This window comes from Lepidochelys kempii, chromosome 19, assembly GCF_965140265.1.
Source record: "Lepidochelys kempii isolate rLepKem1 chromosome 19, rLepKem1.hap2, whole genome shotgun sequence".
Classification (NCBI taxonomy): Eukaryota; Metazoa; Chordata; order Testudines; family Cheloniidae; genus Lepidochelys; species Lepidochelys kempii.
In genome coordinates this window covers 19511091-19526491 of record NC_133274.1, presented here as the reverse complement: position 1 = coordinate 19526491, position 15401 = coordinate 19511091, and the positions used below count along the sequence as shown (strand labels likewise).

Sequence of the window (15401 nt, the reverse complement as noted above, 5' to 3'; positions counted from 1 at the left end):
GGCCAGATTGTCAAGGTATTTAGGTAGCTAAATGAAACAGTTACTATAACTGTGGTTCTTCAGAGTCGGAGCCTTTTGCCTAGGAGAACCCGTACAGGGGTGGTGTTCTCTTCCCTCCCCTGGCTATCTGAGGCAGCACCGCCCCAACCCCCTCAGTCTCTTCGCACCAAATGTCTAGGGCAGGATTTCGCAAACATCATTGCACCGCGAGCCCCTTCTGACAACAAAAATTACTACATGAGCCTAAGCAGGGGGGCTGAGCTCACCCAAGCCCTGCTGCCCCGGGTGGGGGTGCAAAGCCAAAGCCCGAGCCTACCACCCCAGGCGGGGGGAGGGGCAAAGACAAAACCCAAGGGGTGAAGCCGCAGGCAGGGGGCTGTAACCTGAGCCCCGTTGCTCAGGGCTGAAGCTGTTGGGCTTCAGCTCTGGCCCTGGGCAGTTGGGCTTGGGCTCTGGCCTCAGCGAGTTTAAGCCAGCCCTGGTGGCCCCATTAAAATGGGGCTGTGACCCGCTTTGGGATCCTGACTCACAGTTTGAGAACCATGGTCTAGGGGAAGACGCTAATGCAAAGGGGATGGGGGACAGGATGTGGAATACACGTCTGCATTACATCTCAAAGAACCAGTTACAGTAAGTAACCATTTCTTCTTCTTCGAGTAGACGCAGACATGTAGGCCCAGTAGGTGACTCACTCTCCACTTGTCCCAAAATCGCTAAACAGATTTTGCTCAAACGTAAAAAAAAAAAAAAAAAAATCAACACGTCACCTTCAGACAGAGGCCAAAGACATAACAAATTCAGCCTGGAAGGAGAAAGTCTGAAAATGTTTAGAGTGAGGGAGAGGATGGGAACTTAATTCTCATGTCACTGCTGCTTTGATATACAGCTCAGCTCCATGGAGGAGCCAGAGCTACCACTGTGATTAACAGCAGAGCCACTGGATAAACTGCAGGTATCTTGCACCTTTGACTTGTGGGCCTGGTCTCTGCCTGCTAGTCCATCTCCACAGGAAAGGTTCTAATACTCCAAACCTCCGGCCAGCTTCGAACAGTTGTTAAAAAGAACCTGCCAGAGCAACTCCTGCTTCTGTTTGGAATCTCTCAGAGCGTCTGAGGGGCTGGACACGTAATGTTGCCAACGCTCAGTTTGTTACATCCACTTGTGATTTCCTGAGCAGCTCAAGAATTTCTGACTGACTGGTTTGTGCATTTCTCGCCTGCGACCACCAGAGGGAACTCCCCACAGCCGGAGCTGCTGGCTTTGGCTGGCAGTTTCAATGGGCCAGTACGCGCAGTGCCGCCCCCAGGTTTGCTGGGTCCTACAGGGCAGAGCTTCCACCAGCGGCTGATGCTGAGAGATGCTGAAGTTCTAAAGCTGCCTGCACCTCACAGATTTCCTGGCCACTCATTTTACAACTGACCCCTCTTTCTATCAGAAGTGAAGAGTCCTGAGGCTGAGGTTACAGAGTGGCACTGAGGGGCAAATCCCATCAAAGTTTAGCCTCCCTGCATGAAGGATTTTAGTGTCCCCTAGTCAGGGTCTCTGTCATACACTGGGCCACATATCTGGCCTCAGCAAATTGGGAAGCCTCCGTTCTCTGCTGTCTGTGTGCAGACCAGGGCCCTAGCCCAGGGACTGGCAGCAGTTTCAGCCCTGTTTAGCCTCCCACCGTGCTGCACTGAGAGGGCAGAACAATGCTGGGGGGTGAGAGAGACGGCAGGTGCATTGGCCCTCCATTCCCAAGCCCTGCTTAGCCAGCTGCCCTCACCGCAGCAATTGCTGCAGCTGGGCTCTGTGCAGACAAAGCAAGGGACAGGACAGGGGAGATAGAGCAGGGGTAAGCCTCCCGGGGGAAGCACAGGAATGGCCTGGGGAGTGTGGCCCTCCCATCAGCCAGAAGTGGGTAAGTGCCCCCAGTTTGTGTGTGTGTTGAATTTGCACCATGAAATACACACACAAAGAGCCCGACTGAGTGCAAAAACCAGACACCACCAATGATTTTTTAAAATTATTATTTGACAGACAAACTTGTGATTTGAGGGGCAGGGAGCTGTATCATGATATTTGAACTCCCAAAGTTGGTAAGAGCATGGTCCTGGACTGGTAGCAGATTTAAGGTCCAATATCTCACACCAAAGTAAAGACTGGTGTTATATACCACTTAGAAAGGTCTTCCCATGGAATACAGTAGCCCTAGCAGACCCCCCAGATACAGACCTAGCTCCTTTAGGGGATTTTTTTGAGATGTCTCAATTGTATAATTTTCAGCGTTGCCAACTTTTAAAATTTTATTGCAAGTCTAACAATAGTTGTTGTTTTTCTCAAAGACCATGCTCCTGGAGTCATGTTATTGTGTGAGAAGCTCAGCTTTAATCTAAAAAAATGTTGCCAGCCTTCACAGCTGCAGGGAAAGGCTCACACTTAACCCAGCTGCACGATTTTTGGGATCCGACTCATGATTTTTGGGGTTTGGCAGTACAGACCTTTTCTATCCCTCCAAGATCTGGAAAGTTGGACTCAAGGTGCTAAGTATATGATCACTCAAATGTGTGATGATGGGTAAAAGCTTCATTGGGGCTGCACTGCTAACACATTCATAGTTCTGCCATGCATGTCAGATGTATTTATTCCAAGCTGAAGCCAAAAAATCCTGTATTCCATGCCAGCATGTATTCTTTATTTATCTCTCTGTATCTCCTCCTGAAGCCGCTCTCTGCACACAATCTCATCTCAATGAAAAAACTCTCTCTTCTACATCTTCAGCCTTCCAAGATCCCTCAGGCAGCCGCCCTCTCATTTAAAATACCAGCTAGAACATCTTCCTTCCCTCTTACCTAGACTCTTAAACAGCTGAGCAATGGAGAACTCAGTGCTAACTGCATTATCTCAGGGTCAGATTCATTTAGGTACCTAAATACCTTGACAAAGTTACTGCAACTGTGGTTCTTCAAGATGTGATGCAGACTAAGTGTAAGTGTGCTCATGCCAGAGTTCGAGCCTTTTGCCTAGCAATACCTATAGAGGGGCAGTGTTTGTGCCTTGTATCTATAACCCCATATTAGGCAACGCCGTCCCAACCCCCCTCAGTTCCTTCGCACTGAATGTCTAGGGGAAGACTCCAATGCAGAGGGGATGGAGGGCAGGTTGTAGAATACACGTCTCCATCACATCTCAAAGAACCACAGTTACAGTAAGTAACCATTTCTTCTTTGAGTAGATGCAGACGTGTATGCCCCGTAGGTGACTTACAAACAATATGCCCGTCTCGAAGTCTATCTGAATAAGTGGACAAGTTTTCCACACAGACAAGGTCTGTTGTGGTGTTTAGAATGAGTCCCAATCTGCTGAGTAAATGGCGTGCGGTGTTGACATGGGCAAGAACCTCCTCTCTGGACCTCCCCCCCAGCAACTGGAAATCAAGGTAGGGGAAGATGTGGATTCCCTTCCTCCTGCGGTACGCCATGACCACTGCCATATATTTGGTGAAAACTTTGGCTGCGGGGGTGGGGGAGGAGAAGAGGCCAAATGAGAGAACTATGTACTGACAATGGCATTTTCCTGCTAAGAAGCAAAGAAACTTCCTGTGACTTGGTAGAATGGCCACAAGAAAACAAGCATCCTGAAGAGCAGCAAACCAGTCACTCGGACGTGGAGCAGGACAGATAGTTAAGAGTGTGAATATGTGGAACCTCACATATCTGATGAATTTGTTGAGTCCACAAACGTTGAGGACAGGCCTCATTCTGCCCTTGGATTTTGGTATCAGGAAGTACCGGGAGTAGAAACCATGACACTGGTGTTCTCGCAGCACTTCCTCCACTGCTCCCAACATTAGCAGACAGCTGACCGGCTCGAAAAGCAGCATCTCATGAGAGGGGTCCCTGAAGAGTGGGGAGGGTGCGTGGAGAGAAACTGGATGGCATAGTATGATCTTACAGCTGTCAGAGGTAATGGAGACCCAGGCATTATAAAAGCAGACCAGCCTGTCCCCAGTGGAACAGGGGGTGGGAGGCAATGAAGGTGGAAGAACAACTGGAACGGGGCTCTGGACCAATGAGTCAAAATGGTCTCATTTTGGGAAAATAAGGAGTGTCACCTATTCTGCTCTCGGGGAGGGTCTCAGCCCAGGCTCTCTTTCTCTGATACTTTCCACTGCAGCTGGCAGTCGACTCTCTTATATGCCTTCCCTCCTGTCCCAATCATTCCCTAGGTCATTGCCAAGTTCAAGGTGAATCAAGGCGCTTAACAGGTGCCAAAGGAGAGGGAACAGCCTAGCCAGGCCCTGAGCTCAAGTGCTTCCTCTTGTGAGACCTTTCCCTCTTCCTGGGGTAGTCTCGCTGACTCGAGGAGAAGGGCTGCACAAAAGGATGCTGTGGTCTGTACAGTTGTTGCTGTGTCCTGTAGTGGTGTCTCTGCGTGGGCAGTGTATGCACCCACAAAGACCTTGCGGTAGCCCTGAAATTCTTAAAGGAAAGCAGGGTTTCCATCAGTCTTGTCTGAAAACAAGGCCCTGACATTGAAAGGCAAGTCTTCAGTTGTTTGATGGACATCCAGAGCGATCTTTGAGTTTTGGAGACAGGAAGCTCTCCTCATAGTAATCCCCAAGGCCATCACTCTGGTCGAGGAGTCCGCAATATCAAGGGCGGATTGCAAAGACATCTTGGCCACCAAGCAGCCTTCAGTGACAAACACTCAAGACTCATCACAAGACACTTTCAGGCAACTGCTCCTCAAATTTGGGCCATAGTCAACCAATTGAGACAGTCTATTTGGACAGTAAAGCTTGATGGTTCACAATCCTCATCTGTAACCATGAGGAGATGCATACCTTTCTGCCCAAAAGGTCCAAACGTTTAGAGTCTCTGTCTTTGGACATGGACTTGAACCTGTCCTGCCATGACCACCAGGGAGTTTGGGGCCAGATGGGAATAGACCCCCTTGTATCCCTGTATCGGCACAAAATAGCGCTTCTCCAAGCACTTGGCCACTGCCCGTAACAAGGCCGGTGTACCTCAAAGAGCACTCACAGGTTTGAGGAGCACCTCATTAATTGGGAGGGTCACCCTTACAGATCTGGAGAATGTCCATGCATTTATGGATATTCTCCTGGAGAAACTTCCCTTGAATTCAGAAGGATGTGGCCACCTGACATAAGAGGTCCTGCTATGCCTTGTAGTCCTTCTCGATAGAAGGGCAGGATGAACCAGGCAGCACTGCATCATCTGGAGACAAGGACGACGCTGTTGGTTGAGCCACAGACGGGTCCTGCTGCTGAGGTAGAGTCTCCAGATGAAGAGACTTTGTGGCTCCACAGGGAAGGGGAACTGTGGATGCCTGGGCTTGCTGCTGGTCTGCAGCCACCAACATCACATGAGCAGGTGATCTCGCCTTTGACTTGGATGCTGAGCGAGACCTCCAAGAGTGAGCAGCTTTCCACTGAGCCCAAGGAGGCCATCGGTAAGGGTAGTGCCTTGGTGGCCTGAAGGTGCTGGACCAGGGGCCTACATCCTGGCCTCAGGGCCCATGCCAACCCTGGTAGCTGTACTGGTCTACCAGTGACCTTCGGACCTCCTCCAGCAAAGTGGACGAAGATCCCAACTCTGAAATGGAGGAGTCCTAAGACCTCTGAGACATGGGGGTCGGTGGAAGAGCAACTCCAGAGGGGACCAACAGGTGATCCCAACATATCCATTGCCTCCAATGTAGTCAGCACTGCTGGTGCCCCAGGCAAGGTCAGTCCCGGTGCAAACAGCGATACCAGAGAGCCTGAGAGCCTCGACGTTGAGGAAACCTCGTACCAAAGAGCCTGTCCCAGCTCTGGTGCCATGTCCATATCAACCACCAGAAAGGGTGCCTCCTGGTGCGGTGCTGAAGGGCCTGAGAGTTGGGCGGCATGCTCTGACTGGGGGCCACTACAGGCACCAGCCTTGCAAAGTCTTTGACTAGCAGTGATGATGGGACCAAAAGGCACAGAAGGTCCGCTACAGCCTGGTATGCTGATGTCACCGACACGGTCAGCACTGGCATCCCTCCAGCTGGTACTGGACTCAGTAGATGCCTCGAGGCCAGAACTGGAGTCAACAGTACAGGGTTTCTGCCCTTCCTGCCCTGTACCAAGGGAGGAACAGATGTACACATGCCATCCTGCACACCAGAACCGGTCCCATGCCAGCTGGTGCTCTGCTTAGGGAAGGCAGAAGAGTCGCCCCGGGACAACTCTTCTTTGGTGCCAACAACGGAGAACAACTCCTGTGCCTCTTCGAAGCGGCCGCTCCCCCAGAACAAGATGCAGCAGCATTTTCTGAGCCCGAGGGCTATCTGTGGCCCAAGGCAGGCCGCTGTGTGGGCTCAGCCACACGGCTTGTTCAAGCAGGTTCTGTTTGAGGCAAAGGACCTGCTCCACCTGCGTCCTCTTCTTGAATGATCTACAGATGAAGAGCACTCCTTAAGGTGGGCTTTGCCAAGGCAGAGCATAAGAACGGCCATACTGGGTCAGACCAAAGGTCCATCCAGTCCAGTATCCTGTCTGCCAACAGTGGCCAATGCCAGGTGCCCCACAGGGAGTGAATCTAACAGGTAATGATCAAGTGATCTCTCTCCTGCCATCCATCTCCACCCTCTAGGTGGCTCCACCCTAGAGGCTAGGGACACCATTCCTTACCCATCCTGGCTAATAGCCATTAATGGACTTAACCTCCATGAATTTCTCTAGTTCTCTTTTAAACCCTGTTATAGTCCTAGCCTTCACAACCTCCTCAGGCAAGGAGTTCCACAGGCTGGCTGTGCGTTGTGTGAAGAAATACTTCCTTTTCTTTGTTTTAAACCTGCTGCCCAAGCACTGTGTGTGGGGTCACTGTTGGGAAACACCACTCCATATGAAGGGCAATGCTTGAACCTGGGGAGGGCATCATGGGGGGGGGGGACAGCCACTAATACTCTACTTTTTTTTTTTTTTTAACTAAACTAAAACTAACTCTTAACTATGCAGAGGATGAATGCGAGGTTGTGAAAACCACCATCACACAAGCTCTGACTCCAATGGGTGATGAGAAGGAACTGAGGGGGGCTGGGGCGGTGCCATCTCATATCGCCGGGTGCTGCCCCTCTAAGGGTACCGCTAGGCAAAAGTCTCCGGCTCCAGTGTTCGGGGTGCACACACACCTGCCTGGAATATACGTCTGCAGCTACTCAAAGAAGAAATGTGCCGAGTGGGATTTTCAAATATGCCTATTAGCTCCAATATAAATCCACGAGGTGCCTATCTGCATCTTTAGGTGCTCAAATATCTTTGATAATCTGGCCCTAACTCTCTAATGACAATAGATGCTACAAAGTAAAGCTGTGTTGCATTGTATGCTTACTCCCTGAGAGGTGAAGTTGGTTCTAGGGAAAAAAGCAAGGTTTGGAAAACACAGATATCCTCTCACATCTTCATCTATATTCCCAAATGGAAACCTTTGTTCAGTGGCAAATTCATTTGGCTGAGAATGCCCTCCCTTCCACAACCACCCTACAACCCTTTGATCTCTTCTGTACTTTATTTGGCTTCAGACCAACACTGAAAATGGCGGTGGGAGTTAACGTGGGCACCCCTGCTGTTTGTATTGTATAGATACTGCATAAAGAGTGGCTACATTGAACTGGAACACATTATTTAGCATGGCCAGAACGGACACACCCCACCAGAAGAACGTTTTAAAGTATTTCAGGGATTCTCAGTCCTTTTCAGAGAGAGAACCACCTCTTAACAGTGAGAACATCTCCTGGATTTCCCCTTATGCAAGATCTCCTCTCACTGACAACTGAATAACATCCTCAATAGCAAGGAAAAGTAATGTTGGGAAAGTAGTTCATGTATTTTAAGCTTTTTCTCAAGGTGATCTAGCAACTTGGAATCAGGAGGAGATGGCAACACCACACAACCAGCTGTCTCTCTGTGGTCTGCTAGGACACCCTCCAGGGAGCCGTTTGAGGCATGTCACACATGGAGGTGACATAGCCAGTGTCCCTTTAAAAATGGAAGTGGAAAGTTCAGACTGAAGCAGTGGAGCACTTTTTAAATAAATGCTTTGCTATTTCCTGCTGACTCTACCTTGCAAAGCTTGACTTTAAAAGACATACAGGCCCATGACTAAGCTGGAACCAATTATTTCCTCTCTTAGCTTTGGCAAGAACAGATGAGTATGGCTTTATTTACACAAGAAGCAGTACAAGAACGCGGCAGATGGGAACACAACTAATCGGCCCAATTTTCCAAAGTCGCTAATTAATTTGGATGCCTCAATATTTAGGTAATCAGTTGAAGTGAACAGGAGCTGTGGGAATGTAACGCCTCTGAAAATCAGATCTGTTAGTATTTCAAGTTGGGTATCCTACAATTAGTGGACAATTTCAAAAAGAGAATGATGGTTAAAAGTAACAGAAGACAGAAAACACTTACTGGTAATGTTTTGTGATTCCAAGTAGAAGCAGTGATGGGATCATGGATGTAGCTCCTTCGAGTAGATAGCTCAGATGCACTTAAGCTACTTTGGGTCCTTCTGAATTCTAATTCAGGAGTATTCCAAGAATTAATAGTGGCCCTGGACCTTCTTGAATTCTGCTCAAGTAAATGTATTCTTGCATTGGTCCCTTCCGTTTCAGAGAGGTCTGTAGATGACTTGCATGCCTTTGTACGAATGGAAGCTGTATTTTTTTCCACTTTGATTTGAGAGTCTTCCAAAGATTGTAATCCCCGCCTTGTCCTCCAAGAGCTTCTCAGAGTGATGTGTTTTGTCTCTGGTGAATCTGATTCTAAAGACCCATGGCTTTTCCAGCTGATTGTCTCTAAGGATGGCTCACAACTGTTCTTCTCAATGGGTTCAGAAGGTTTTATCATAATACTGCTTCTTGAGATTAGTGTTTCTGTCGTGTTTCTCAGAGCTAAGTCCCCAATTTTATCTGCCTCAGATAATTTCAGAGCAATATCACTCTTATTAATTGAGATCTCAAAGGGTGTGCTGATGTTGTTTGTTATGGTTGACAGCTCATTTGGAGTGACTCTAATATTGCTGGTAGAAGTATGTCTTTCCTTTGCTGCTTCATTTGTGTTGGTCCTTGTGTTGGCTGGCTCAGAGGGGAAGATTGTTATGCTGCTTTTCATTTTATTTGTCACAGTTTTAAAGAGAGATTTCTGTTTTTGAGAGTATTCTTCAGACCCAGCCCCTCCCATTACTTCTTTCATGTCCTTTTCAATTATTACAGGTTTAATGATGGCTTTTGATCTCAAAGCTTCTCTGGGACTGAATGACCGTCTGGATTTCAATCCTACACTGGTGGCATCTGAAGATATCTTTATGGATTTTGGGGGGTCATCTTCATTTCCAGTATTTTTATCACTTTCAAAGAGAGATGCTCTGAGAACTCCTCTGGAGCTTGAGAATTCTCTGGAACTGGTTTTTTTTCTCGTCTCCAGTTCCGACTCAGTAGTAGCATTGGTGCTTTTACCCATCTCCTCATCTGTACTAAGTTTTTCATGGATAGCTGGTTTGATGGCTTTGGATCTCAAAGAGTCAGGTTTTATGCCAACATTTGTCTGACCTGTAACTGATGGTGCAGATTGGTCCATTCCCTCCTTACCTTGACTTGTGAGAATCTGTAAAATGTCTTCTTGACTTCTTGAGTTGTTTGAATACTTTATTAAAGTTGGGGGCTTTATATTTTCATGAAAAGTGTCTGTAAATTCTCTTTCTTGGGAGTTTATTGTTCTTTTAGATCTCCCTTCTGGGGGCTGTCTGTGAGATACAACAGAGACTGTTGCTGCTTCTGCTTTAGAGCTGGTGGATTCAGCTGCTAACATCTGAGAAGAGATATGGTATCTATATGATGAAGCTGTTTCATTTGATGGTGCATGATTATTTTTCGTAAAGGGTATCTCTACACAGAGATCAGACATCTCTGCTTGGCTTATTTTCATCTTTTCAGTCAAAGATACAGTCATTTCTCCTTTGCTTGATTTTTCATCAAGTGCATCAGAGTTACCTTGGCAAACATCACTAAATGTCTGAGATGGCTTTTCAATCTTGGTCTTCAGTCCACTTTCATTCCCAGGTTTGGAAGATGCTTTCCAAGATTTGTGCTCATGTGCAGCCGGTGGGTATCGACTCAGCACAGATGGCTGCTCTCTAGATTTCTTCACTTCATTTTGTGGCGCACCACTATCTTTCTGCATAGATAAATATGTAGCAACTGCTGATTTATCTTCCATTCTTTTTGTATCACTAATCACAGTGTCTAGTAGAGCAGATGTACTAGATGCCTTTGCTGTTCTCCTAGTAATTAAACTTGGACTGGGAACTTGCTTGCTGCTTGTGGTATAATTGTCATTATTGGAAGAGAACTCTCTGTTCCGTGTTCTCTCCCGTCTATGCTGAGGTGAAAGCTCCCGTGACTTGTGCTTTGAAATTGCCGGCTCAGCTGTGATACCTCTGTATTTAGGTCTGTCATGTCTAATTCTGCTGGGAAAGCTCATTTCTTCACTTTCCACCTCACCGTTCTCCATATCCTTTTGTTTTTTTATTTTAATTTGAATTTCTTCCAATTGACCAGTCAGGAGCTTGTTTTTATTCTGTTCACTCAGATAACTATCTTGCAGGTCATTATTTTTGGCTTTCATTTTTTTAAGTTCTTCTTCTAAAGATTCAAAATGTTTAATTTGAATTTTAAGTTTCTCAATTTCTTGATTGAGATCTTTCACTTTGTTGTCTTCTTGATTTTTATTCTTTTGATTTTCTGATTTATTTCTGGTTTCATTTTCTACATGCTTTAGATAATCCAAGCTTCCCTTTCTTCTGGCTTCTTTAGAGGGCAACACAGATGTCAAGTCATCTTCAATTCTCAGGTCATTTCTATCCAGAAGACTATTTGATGATCTTTCTAGCAGGTTTGATGCATTTCTAGTTTGATCTGCCCTATTTAGTTTGTTGTTTTGTTCTAGTTTTTGTGTTAGCTCCTGGATTAATTTTTCATTCTGCTTTTCTCTTTCATTGAAGTGTTTTCTTTCACTAGCAAAGCTCAGTGTTAAAGATTTCAGCTTTTCTAACTCACTTACTAAACTATGTTCAGTTTTATCCAGTCTGTCTTCAGATGCTTCAAGTTCTTTTACTTTCATCCTAAGTATTTCCAACTCTGTAGATATTTTTTTAGTCAAATTTTTCTCTTCATTAAGGCTCAGACACAGCTGAGTACAATCATTCTTGCTCCTGCCAAAAGCTTCCTCCAGTTTTTCCAGTTCTGCCATTCTCTTCTGAAGCCGTTCAATTTCTGATTTAAGTTCTCGAGTGAGGCTTTCCTCGCCCTCCAGTTTTTCCTTCATCAGCTGACAGAGCTCTTCAGCTTTTTTTATTTCTTCATCCTTGCCTTCAATTTTCAGCACTCTTTTTCTCAGAGCTTCTACGTCAGCAAGCATGCTAGAATTGCTGCCTTCTGCCTGGATAACTTTGTCCTGAAGGTCAAGAAGCTCATCCTCCGCTTTCTGGAGATTTTTTGTTGCTTCTTCCAGTTCATCAAGACGACGGCCAAGACTCTGTAACTTGAATCGAAGATGGCGATTTGAAGTCTCCTTATAACCTGTAAATTCTGCCATTTTTATTTTTTGTTCTTGGGTTCAATTTTCTTCAGTTTGGATCAAAGGAGTGATTTTAAACATGTCAGTTTCTCCTTGAATCCTGCAGCTTCTTTGATAGAGACAATTTTAGCCTGAAAGAAGAAAACAAAGTGAGTACAGGAGGGTAGGAAATGTTTCTTTTGTGTAATTTCTTCTTTCATTAAACATGTTTCTGAAAGCTATAATTCAGAGCATAAGGAATGACACAGTGGAAAAGATCAGTGCTCCATTTAGTCTAGTAATACAGGTTTCAGAGTAGCAGCCGTGTTAGTCTGTATTCGCAAAAAGAAAAGGAGGACTTGTGGCACCTTAGAGACTAACCAATTTATTTGAGCATGAGCTTTTGTGAGCTACAGCTCACTTCATCCGGTGAAGTGAGCTGTAGCTCAGGAAAGCTCATGCTCAAATAAATTGGTTAGTCTCTAAGGTGCCACAAGTCCTCCTTTTCTTCTAGTAATACAGTGTACTGTCTCCAACAGTAGCCCACCACTGGTCGGTGGGAGAAACGAATACCCTCCTAACCTCAATTAGGCAGACAGCATGTCTGTGTATCCACTCAGTGCCCCTCCACGATTGGTTAGTGCTGTTTCTGTGCGTGCATGTGATGCATGCTCCTCTGTGACTGGTTAGTTGTGTGCATATGCACACATTATGGATCTCTTCACAAAACTATTCCATTAACAGATACCTCACTTCAGAAAAATGTGCACATCTCAGGCAAATCCTTATCAGACAGAGAATCAATAACCACAAACTAGAGATGGAAACTGGAAGACACGAAGTACATAAAAAGAGGAATGATGGTTCAACACCACAACAGAGGAGAGGCTAAAATAACTGGACATTGCCTATACCAGTGTCCAAAATACAGGCAAGAAATTTCCTCAAATAATCAGGAATACTAGAACTTTTCATGAAAAGGCAACAAGGAACATCTCTGCCTGAGTCTGGCAGAAAGGAGATGGCAAAGATGGCATTGCTCTGTGGAGCAACCTGCCTCTGGATCAGAGATGGACACAAAGGGGTTAACCCAAACACAGAGGTTGGATATTTTGCAAGTTAAATCCAGAACAGATTAAAGTCTGGTACTGGGAAATGGCTGATGGATTGCATTTGCCTCTGACAGATACCCTTTGGCAACACCTAGATAGTTTGCAATGGCAATAGGGAGTAGAATCTGAGTGCACCCCAAGCCGTGGGTGGGTGGAGAGGGAAGAGGGAGAGGAGTTGCTGAATTTCTGCTGGAACCTGATGAGTGGTGTTTGTGTGAGCTGAATTCCTTACTGAATCCACAGCATATATGCGGAGATTGCCAGTATTGTAGCAGAGATGACTGTCTTGCCACTCAGCAGCTGTCTCTTGGGAAGAACTGCCCAGGTCAGAATTTCCTAGGTTTTCAAAGATCAGGGTACAGAAAAACAAAATATTCCCAGAACTTTTCTAATGCAGCTGTGTAACTGATCTATCTGCAAAACTGCCAGCCAGTATGCAAGCCTGCTGCCATCTACTGGAGACAGGAAACAAATGCAGAATGAGAGTTAGAACCCAGGATTCTGCATCTGTAGGGAGAAAGCCTCAAATCCATTTCCTTGGGCATCTAGAGGAGAACAGGGAGAGCTCAGATTTAGACCCCATAACATCACACAATTCTGGAGCCTCAGTAACTCGACAGGGCTCATTGAAGGTGACTGAGATCAGACCCAGGAAACACGGATGCTGTTGGTAGGTTCTGGGAGTCTAATGCCAGTTAATTCTGGAGTCTGACTATGTTTACCTTCACCAGAAGGAATTGGCGGGATGTCAGGTGCTCTGCCGCGAGCTGCTCTCAGCTCCAAGGCCCAGGAGAGGGGTTCTCTCAAATGCTCACTCCCATCTCTGGTGTGTCCAGTAATAACAAGCAGCTATTTGAAAAGGACAGACAAGTTCTGGAGCCCCCCCACATCCCCAGCTGACATTTGCAATCCCATGGAGATCTTTTCAACATCAATGCTCCTTTTTTCATTTTAAAAGCAACTTTATGCTCAGCCAGGCGGTTGATGACCAACTGCCAAGCCATGTACATGGGAAATGTGTAAGTGCTTCCTCTCCAGGGAGCAGAGTGGCGATGGGAATACTTATGGCAGCCCTGTCCACCGCAGCCTCATCTCGAGTTGAGACAGGGACCGCTGGTCAAAGGACCGGATATCCTCCTCTTGCTGTTTGTATTAGTTCCTCGGGAACCTGAGCCTGAAGTGACTCTCCCACCAAACAAGGTAGAGAAGCATCTGAGGGGCTAATACAGCCAGAGGAGAGGAGGATTTCAGTTCCTTTGACCTACAACCCTTGCTCAGCCTGTAGCATTCCTGTTAGTGTTCCCTATAGAGGAAGCACTTAACAAGTTTCCTATTTCACAGAGCCAAGAAGGGAAGAGCAGGATGTGAGGAGGAGACTGCAGTGCCTGACATGAAGCCCTTGACAGGAGGTGACTCATTTCCTGTTAGGCAGAGGGGTGTTTAGTGCAAATACAGCCACCTGCCAAGCAGGCCCCTTGCTGAAGGAGATGGGGGGAGCGGGGGGAGGGAAGGGGGTTGCTTGGGCAGGGCAGTTATGCTGCCACCTCACACACCAAGTGACTGAAAGTGGCAGCAGCAAATCATCATCATCATGGCAAATCCCCAAAGGAAGGTGCCTCCTTGCAGGAAAATTTAACAAAAGCTAAGGTCAGTTGTGTGGCATGCAGGGGTCAAGCTGGGTGAGACACCTCCGGTTCAGTGCCAACCCCCGCCATGTCACCATACACAGCTTACAGGCTGCTGCTCTCCTAGATCAGATTCCTTTTTCCTGCCTATTGTTTGGGATACGCTGCTCGCAGGCCAACAGCGGGTGGAAAAGCAGGGGAGAGTTCAGCACCAGGCAAGCGCCTCTGAAGAAATGTCATTAGAACTGCACCCGATGGGCTAAGGGAGCAGCCAGGAGGCTCCCTGCTGCACAGAACTGCACCCAGGAGCTATGAGGCAAAGAGGTGGCTGGCAGTTGTGGTTAACATTTAACTCCACATCAGCGACCATTCTGTACCTGAACTGCGCTGCTGCAAGGAGCCTTGACCAGCCCCAGCCCCTGCCCCTGCCAGGGAACAGCAGCAGCTGTCTCTCGAATCTGCCTGCAGGATGCCATTTGTGAACAGTGACTAGGATCACATTTGGCACATTTGAACAGTGCCTGCTCAAAGCTCTGACATGCAGGCTGGAGCCAGCGTAAGAAGCATCCACTGCATAGACTGCTCCTCCCTCTCCGTGGGACAGGGCTGCCTGAGTGAGCACCCTTTGGGGAAATATGGGGTCACCTCAGGGAGCTTAACATAAGGAAAAATGTTTAGTTTCTGGTTGGGTTTCCACTGGTTCTGGTGAAGCCACCGCAGCTCTTCAGGCAGTTTTGCATCAGTCAGGGGCAGCTTCCCAGGCTCTCTTATCTGCAAAGCATTTGCCAGGGGAAGTGCTAGGGTGGCTTGAAACCACACTCTGTGTTGGGGTGAGGAGGCCTCACCATTGATTCATCCAGAACTCCTCCTGGTGTGGCTGCTTCCCCACTCTTTGCAAGGCTGCAGCAAAGGAGCACCTGGGAGACTGCACCATCACCAGGAAAAGGCAGGTCTACGTGATTGGGGACTCCTTACTGAGAAGGATAGACAGGCCTGTAACCAGAGCTGATCCAGAGAACAGAAGGGTGTGCTGTCTGCCAGGTGCTAAGATATGGGATGTGGACCTGAGGCTGAAAAGGA

General features: G+C 47.1%; 1 protein-coding gene across 3 annotated transcripts in view; it reads right to left on the bottom strand.

The window, feature by feature from the left end:
• The window catches only part of LUZP1 (leucine zipper protein 1), a 67473-nt gene that overhangs the window by 16712 nt on the left and 35360 nt on the right, over positions 1-15401 (bottom strand). For all 3 annotated transcript variants that reach the window (XM_073317298.1, XM_073317299.1, XM_073317300.1), the window contains exon 2: positions 8441-11736. In XM_073317298.1, the coding sequence (XP_073173399.1) occupies positions 8441-11623 (3183 nt within the window). In that variant the 5' untranslated portion in view covers positions 11624-11736. The remainder of the gene's footprint in view (positions 1-8440; positions 11737-15401) is intronic.